Here is a 9,032-nt window from a genome sequence, read left to right as displayed (position 1 = left end):
GCCAAATCGATTGTATATCGCCATCTCGCGATTCACGAGAATTCTTCGTTGCGGACAAGTGAGGAAAGTTACCTCGTGGCGAAATGGGTGAGTGAATATTTATGTGGATTTCGTGTATTTAATCAATATTATTTTTAATTTATTGTTCGATGAATACAATTAGTGCGTAGGGAGTGTTCTTCCTGGGGATATTGTTTAATTCTTATTGGTGACGCTACTTCTGAAAACTGTTGGAGCACCATGTGGTTGGTGTGCGTCAGTGCCGGGTTATGAATTTATTTCCCTTCTTCACGTTACCGATGTTTCGTCATAGTAATCCTAATTGAATTTTAACAGGTAAACCCCGTGGTCTGAGAACTGCTAGGAAACACGTAAACCACCGCCGCGAGCAGAGGTGGGCAGATAAAGACTACAAAAAGGCGCATTTAGGTTCAAGATGGAAGGCCAACCCATTTGCTGGTGCTTCTCACGCTAAGGGAATCGTTCTTGAGAAAGTGTAAGTGTTCATTTTCTGTGCGAATTCGCCCATTGAAAGCTAAGTGTTGGGTATTTTAATTTATTTGCAACCATATTGATCTCGCGCTCGTTCACCTTGGGACTTCCGTCTTTTACAGCGGTGTCGAAGCTAAGCAGCCGAACTCAGCCATCCGAAAGTGTGTGAGGGTCCAATTGATTAAGAATGGAAAGAAAATAACGGCCTTCGTTCCTCGTGACGGTTCCTTAAATTCCATTGAGGAGAACGACGAGGTTTTGGTGGCAGGATTTGGACGTAAAGGACACGCCGTGGGTGATATCCCAGGTAGGTTTCATGTTTTCAAAATTTCCGTCTTGACGTTAACGAATTAATACTTTGTGCTTGATGGTGAACTATTTAAAACGCTTCATCTGATGGAAATTGCGCTCACAGGTATTCTGTAGCGTTGGATAGTAAATCGCAGTTGTTTTGAAATAAGTATTTGTCGTAAGATATTTAGTACAACATAATATGACCTGTGAACGTACACTTTGTCTTATATTCATGTCAATTAAAGATTTCAAGGTTTTCAGTCGTGTGGATGTGAGTGGGTGTACACTACTTAAGGCGTTTTGAGACCATTGTGATTGTATTGTTTTCTCATATCTTGAAGTGGCTGTGCCATTTTAATAAATGTTTTATATTTTACTTGCGAAAGAAATTAAGCATCTGGATTTCTTTGAAAGGCAATCCATTAATAATATTATGTTGTCAGTTCTTCTGAAAAATATAATTCTCATATTCTTTATTGTATATATATTGTATATCCATGTCAGTTCAAGATTGTGCGCGAATTATGTACCTGTGCCATTATTTCCAAATGTCTTGTTACATGTGGCACATAATTGCACAATCTGGTGTGTGTACGAAGATGCAGTCACAATTGCGGTGAATTGTTAGAACGCATGTGAGAATGCATGGACGTGAGAGGGCACAAAAGCCCATTCTAATTTCATTCATGCAATTGTACGCCATAACGAGAAATTGATGCATTTATAACCTGCACAATTACATGCCCCGTGTAAAACGGCCTTAGTGGAGGGAATCCTTTTTGAAGTACTTCTTTTATACAGTTAAATTCTCATGCGTACCAATTCTAGAAAGTCAAGTAAAATGTTGTGTTCATTGGCTGATAAACTCGTGATCAGTATCACTCCCCTTATTACTATAGATAGTCTAAGTAAACCTAAAGTGTTCCTATAGGTTATGAAGCATCAGCAATCAATTTATTGAATTTTTTATGCACACATTTGATCATGCGTTGGAAAAATCAATATTACTCAGAAAAATTTCCCAGCAGCTAAGACTGTGCCATAGTCCATATATGCCATTCCAAATCTTTTTGCTTTATGTCTCTAAGGAACACGAGGTAAAAGCGGAGTAATTTTTAAAGCGTATAATTTTTTAAAAGATTACAAATTTTCAGTTTTACCATTTGTTTTATAACCCATTTAAGTTTTATTTCAAGAAATGTCACAACTTTGAATTAAAAACTTCAGCCCTCCAAGTAATTTGAATCATTGGCATATGCTACTCAATGTATTCTGTCATAAATGTATTTATGATTATTTAGCTAGAAAATTAGCTAGAACAAAATTCCTCGTTCCTGGACTGAGGGATCTAATCGTAGTCCTTAGTGGCAATGTTTAAATCTTATGCATGTTATACTTAATGTGGGGTGGTTTCAAACTTGAAAAGTTATGAATCGAAATTATAAATGAAAGTGAAAAAACTTTGTGAATGTCCACAGTATTTATTCAAGTACAACACGTTTCAGCGATTCATCGCTATCATCAGGTGCAAATGCATGGTTTACGTCAAGAAGTCTTATATATGTACATGCTGAAAGGAGGGGGTATGGTTATGAGTTGGTGGAAGTGGGAGAGGGGTTGGGGGGTAAAGGATGGGGGAATGGAGTGGGGAGGCGGTTGGGATACGTAAGGAATTGGGGTTCGGTTGAAGGTTTTAGCGGGGGCAGGGCTAACAGCGGGGAATGACTAAGGAACTCAATGTTGTTCATGAGATTTACTTTGCGATTCCTCCTTCTGGTGATCTCCCACTGCTCAAGTGCATCGAACCGACGTCCTTTATTCTCGAAGACTAATATTTTTGGGGTGAAATTGCACGAATGGCCCTCGTTGATGAGATGAGCGGCTACCTGGGATTTAGTGTCTTTCTCTTCATAACATCTTCTATGTTCTGCTGCCCGTACTTTGTAATTGCGGCCTGTTTGACCTATATATTTTGCATCACACGAGTCACAGCTGATTTCATAAATGCCGGATCTTGAAAGAGGGTCCAATTTATCTAACGATTTGTCGAATAATGTTTTAAGTGTCACTGGGGAATAAAAACAGAATTTTAATCAGTCACTCGGGCATTTGTACCTGATGATAGCGATGAATCACTGAAACGCGTCGTACTTGAATAAATACTGTGGACATTCACAAAGTTTTTTCATTTTCATTTATAACTGCAATATGTTCCACAACATCTCGCCAAACACCGTTGAATACATACATCTATGAATCGAAATGTATCATTTGGAATATTTAGTGACTCAAGTTGATTGCTCTGATCTTGACTGTTCTGAATGTTGAATTCTTTCAAACATTCTAAGAGTGTGGCCTTTTTTGCTCCTTATTCTTATATAACCTAAGTTAAAACTCAACACAATGTTCTATACCGAGTAGAACGTCACCACTTTCCAGGATGTTAATATTATGTTATTAGTGTCTGCTGCATTGTGCATGAATGAATCCTTTATTTTGTTGCATAAACCTTTCAATTTGAGATCAATATTCATTTCTGCTAATGACATTCTCTTTTGTATTTGCAGGTGTTCGATTCAAGGTTGTTAAAGTTGCTAATGTTTCTCTGCTCGCCCTTTACAAGGAGAAGAAGGAGAGACCGCGTTCTTAATTAAAACTTAAGTGTAAAATGTCAATACAGTAAAATGACAAACATTCCAGATTTTTATTTTTCCTGTTCCTTATTTATCATACCTTGATGAAGGTCCTTGGAGTAGTGGAAGCATTGATGAATCTGATATTTGGGTGCTTCTAATGCGCAGCCACCTCTCGTTTATTGCAATCTGCCGTTAATAATTGCATATTAGAAGGTCTGAGACTAATTATTTTTCAGATATTTTAGTTCAGGTTGTAATTTGATTTCACTTTGTGGGAAACTTCTAAAATATAGGCAACTTTGTTTGTGAAATTTTGTTTAGTTTTGGGATTGTGCCTATCAATCAATTGACAGTGGTCAAGAAGTTAGAAAGATTTTTTAGTTCAGGTTGTAACTTGATTTCACTTCTTTTTGGGAAACTCTTCTAAAATATAGGCAACTTTGTTTGTAAAATTTTGTTTAGTTTTGGTATTGTGCCTATCAATCAATTAATTGACGTCGAGAAGTTTGAAATATTTTGAGGTTAACGTTGTTTAAGAAAAGACTAGTACACATATGGAAGTAAGAAGGTTACTTAAAAGACGTCTCCTTGGAGAGGCTCCTGTTTTAACCTCATATTCCTGGATTCTGAATCAGCATTCTCACCTACCATATCTTTGGTAATAGACTACAGAATATGAAGCAGGGAATCATCTTAATTCAGCATTAGGATGTGGGGACCTCTTATTTTAGTGAAATGGACAAAATAATGGAGGTAAGGGATCACAGACCTATTTATTGGGGATAGGGTTAATAGAAGGTGGAGATGTGACTGAAAAGAAAAATGAAATTTACTGGGAGAAAGTGTTCTCTCACAGTAATTACAGGCCAAGATGGCGGCTGGCGGCGATGACTCCTGGCGGCTGAAATGAACATCAGCAGCCCAGTGAGAAATGGGTGGTGGAATCCACGTTGAGTGGTGGATATTTGGTGGTGGTGGATATTGAGTGGTTGGACCCACGTGGAATCCACGTTGATTTCAAGTGGATTTGTGGTGATTATCATAAAATGTTAAACAGAATTTCTAATTTGTGGAACTTAACTCTCTGGTGACATTGCGTCATTTACCATCCTGAAACCACGCTAGTTATGTGAAAATGTATCGCACATTCTATTTTTATATAATTCGTGGAAAGGCAGCCGTGAGAGCACATGAAAAATCGTAGACACATATATAGAAGGTTCAGATTTAGTGGTTGAGGTTTTAATGGTTTTAGGACAGCACCTACTGCTGTTTTAATTTTTCCACCAAATTTCCACGTGGGTTCCACGTTGATTCCACGACCAAAAACACGTGGTATCCACGTTAATTCTCCACGTGGATTCCACCACCCATTTCTCACTGGGAGCCCAGCATGATGTTGATCAGCCTTGCTCTCTGTCACTGTCTCGGGGAAAACTTGTCCAGCAACTACAAATTGGCTATCGTGTCTCACTGAACAAAAGGTGTATTGAAAGGTTGAATATTTTTTCTGCATGTTGGCATTTTAATTGTTGTCCACCCTGCCACAGGAAGTAAGTAACGTACAGAAGGATTTTAAGTTTTCTGTTGTTTGAGCTGTTAAAGCCTTAGTGGCATTTTGGTGGTGAAGGAAGTCAGCAAATTAAATATATGTATATAATCTTGTTTGGTGTGAATATTGCTCAAATTCGAAATTCATGGTCTGAAAGATTGAAAATTATTTGAGCATATAAACCATTCTGTAATGGGCCTGAAGAGTACCTTGTGGTTTTGAACAATGTATGATTTGGAAGTGAGTATCTGCAGGGAAAACTCCTCCGCTTTGACTGCTATCGGAACTCCTAGAATACCCAAGTTAAGTCTCAAGTTGAAACTACCAATTTACATATCTCCTCTCTTTTGTTCCTGAGATTCGTCACTTTACATAAGTTTTGGCTTTGTGACCTTATATCCCAGAAAAAAAGTAAATGATATTTCCTTATTATCTGGAGTACTTGTTGGCTGCAAGATTACTGGAAAGTTAACGGTCTTCTCTTCCTTAAAACACTTATACTTTCATGTGTCCGTATTGTTCTATTCGTGGTTAACTTGCGCATGACTAGGAAATGCATGATGCAGTGTTTGAGAAATGTCAATGCTAACATGATATTTCTTTCATCTGATGTGTAATTGTGTACTTGGCATGCTGCAGTGGCTTTTAAACTATAACTGAAGGGAAATTGGTCATCCTAAGTCTGTGTTGATGGGTTCATTGCTACTGTACATGGATACGTGTGTTCATATCTTGATGCCAATGGAATTTTTCCTGAAGTTGATTCACAGTAGTTAAAAATTCCTTAGCCTTCCTTTGTGCTTGCTTTTATCTAAGTTTTGTTCTTTCTTTTGATATTAAGACATTGCTGAAATAAAGGCAAGCTTGCTCAAATGAACAAGTGCATATCAAAAATGCTTTGCTGCTTGGTTGAGGATAAAAGTGTGTTAACGTGGAAAGATTTGTAATAGGTGGTGAGAGATGCATAGAGGTGTGTTTGGGAAAATTAAAGATAAATTTAAAAAAATTAGGGTTATGTAAGCTGACTTCATGAAATGAATCCTCTCAAATTTTGGTGTTATTATGGGGGAAAGAAGTGCAACAGCTAAATGAATGCCACCACTTTTGGTCTGGATGAAATTTGATCTTTTTTGATGGCATATTATTGTGAATGGCAGATTCTTGGGATGAAGTATTATTTCTGAGAATTTCAAGCTGCTTGTAGTATCTTCCTCTTTTTGCTGTGCATTAAGAAATGGAGTACATGTATGCTACTTTGCCTGTCCCAAGTGTGATTCATAGGAGTTCCAGAATGGAAACTCAATTGGTAATCTTATTTCATGCCTTGGGAATGTTCTATTTCACTCTTGTGCTGATCAGCCTCAGGTTTTTAATACCATATTTCTCCGAATATAGTCCCTCCCCCCTTATTTCAAGGCTACAGTTTCGGGAAAAATTTTAAAAATGGGTCTGAAAATAGTCCCCTCTTTACTTTAACCATTGCCATTTTTGGAAAAAAAAGGGGGGACTATATTCAGATGTATACAGTATTATCTACTATTTTTCTTATGCATTGGAGGAAGGTTCAATTGGCTTTTAACCATTCTGCAATCGCCTCAAATTACCCGTTGAAAAGACATGCTTTCTGAAAAGACACTGTCTCCAACTAGAGCTGTGAGAAGTTGATGGGATCAGTTTGTACATCATGTTTATATAGTGGTGCATTTGCCTAAGAATAGCATGCCATCATAGAGGAAGCTCATGTCCTTGTAAATACCGGATTGTAATGGTAAAGACTGCTGGGATACTGTTTTCTGTCATAGTGCATAATTGGATTTCCTTGCCATGCGTCAGCTTATCTTGAATGTGACTACTTCTTTACTTGGCGTGAGCGCATGGCAAATATTTTTTTTGCTAAGGTAGTACAAGGAGGTGTATTAACCTTGGAAAATATCAGCTTGAAGTGTAGATGTTAGGATTTCCACTCCTCCAGAGTGTCAGTGAAAATTACTAAAATCTGGAAATAATCATCTTTGCTCAAAGAGTCTAATGGTGAATTTTTTATTCTTTCATATTTATGTTCTGGAATGAAGGAGGAGGAAAAAGTATCTTAGTGTCCCTTGTGATTCAATGGTGGTCACGTCATGATTTTCCCTGAGGAAGCAACCCAATTCAATGTCATAAATTCAATTCAGTGTATATATTTTTGAGTTTTGAAGATCCTTTTCTAAATATTTTATCCTAATGAATCTTTGCAATTGATGGAATTGAATTTAAATCATATATTTACATATTTTGCCATAAGGTTTTAAGCTTCTCTTAACATATTTAATCTCTTGGTTTGGGAAATATTCCATCAATTACATAATTAATGTCTGAAAAGTTGTGATGATGTTTGGTATGGTGAAGTATGGGAATTTTAGTTTGAAATTTGAGTGGCCATCCTGTGCAACTGACAATCATTTCAACTTAATTGGGTATTTTGAATGAGTGCCTATCAGACTCTTTTAATATGCTCAAGGGTCTGTTCTTGAATGTTTTATTGCTGATGGTTATAGAGTGGTTTCCTATTATTTTTTATTGCCTAAATCGAAAGATTATTACTCTTGGAGTATGAATTTGACACTTTTAGATTTTTAAATGACTATATCTATTTTTCAAGATTAAATGAAAAGTAAAAATTTTCAAGGGCGCGAAAATGCAACGGCTAAGTATGAATGCAGGGAAAAGCCTATGTGACGTCATTCTGGTTCTTGCTTCCACCTTTTGAGGCCACCTTGGTGTGAGGCTTTGAACGCTGATACGATGCAGGCTGCTAGCAGGTAGCAGAGTACCCAGCTAGCAGATAGCGCTTGGCTCAAATAAGGATTATTAATACATACCTTATCAAACGAAGGAAACTTTCCAACCATAGGCAGTTTTAATAGGTGATTATTAAGAGATGTTTCCCTGACCTCATGCGTGCATTGGTAACCTCAGACGATGTAAAACTCCTATCTACTCGTATAGAAACTAGGTCCCTGTGACGTCACGTGGAGTGGCATCGCATGGGCCCCAATCTGGCCTTTTTCAAATGCGGTTAAAATTGACCATTGCCATTCGTCTAAACTGGGATTTCTAAAGCCAAATAATTTGTATATTATGAATACAGTAATGGTGGGTAATGAATCGCAATCAATGCCTTTTGTTTCTTTGATGAAGGAAAACTACCCTATTGTCATGTTTGAAACATAAAGGGCTGTATTTTATGTTTTTTTTTGATCTGTTGCACTTTCCTCAGCAAAAAGTCTATGGTCCTTTAACATATGAGTTAACAACATTAAGGACCATGGACATATACTGCTGCTGGACCTCGGTACCTCCTCTCGTCGCACCAATTTGCATAAGACGAACCCCGGGCGCGCGTGCGCGTCCGCTTATATGCCGCCACCGCCCAATATGGACGACGCAGCATATAAACTTCAGCGCACGGCCCGCGAGGGCTCGTCGGCAAGGTTGGCGGCAGAAGGTACCCAGGTCCAGGTCACGTTATGTGACTGTTCATATTTTATTAATATATTCATATACATGTCCACTAAATATGGGTTCATCCTGAATACAATGCCTTGGCCTTTTCTTAGACTGTACATGGCCACAGATGAGTCAACGTACATATTTACAGATACATTAGTTAGAAACAGTGCATTTAGTAAATCAAAAACTTTGTCAAGGCCTACAATGGCCGCATATACCTCTGCCACATTGATTGATTCTGTTGGCGGTGATGTATATGGGATTGCAAATTGCGGCCTTGTGCCTAGTGCGTAATGCTTCTCCTCACTCCTCAGGTCAGGTTCACACAGTTTTCCTATTGCATTCTGGGAGTGGCTGAATGGAGTGGATCTTTTTTCTTATAACTTCTTCTCTTCCATCTATCATGTTATGATGATGTAAGACAATTTTGGTTTTGAGTGGGCAATTGCATTGAACTTATTTGAGGGGTGGAAGGTGGGACTGTGGAAGTAGAATTTTGATATAATGCATTACTTATTTGTGAAATAATATTTTCATCTGTTTTCTACTGAGGAGATATGGAAATG

The 9,032-nt window shown here is 37.8% G+C and overlaps 1 protein-coding gene across 1 annotated transcript; it reads left to right on the top strand.

Moving 5' to 3' along the window:
* LOC124165749 (40S ribosomal protein S23) lies at positions 1 to 3,480 on the top strand. Its single transcript, XM_046543232.1, has 4 exons — positions 1 to 87; positions 337 to 496; positions 615 to 799; positions 3,354 to 3,480. Exons 1-4 carry the CDS (start codon positions 84 to 86, stop codon positions 3,434 to 3,436), a joined length of 432 nt encoding a protein of 143 aa, XP_046399188.1. The 5' UTR covers positions 1 to 83; the 3' UTR covers positions 3,437 to 3,480.
* Positions 3,481 to 9,032: the final 5,552 nt, after the last annotated feature.

Source organism: Ischnura elegans, chromosome 9, assembly GCF_921293095.1.
Source record: "Ischnura elegans chromosome 9, ioIscEleg1.1, whole genome shotgun sequence".
Lineage (NCBI taxonomy): Eukaryota > Metazoa > Arthropoda > Insecta > Odonata > Coenagrionidae > Ischnura > Ischnura elegans.
Note: the sequence above shows the minus strand (reverse complement) of the source record. Positions and strands in the feature narration are given on the sequence as shown.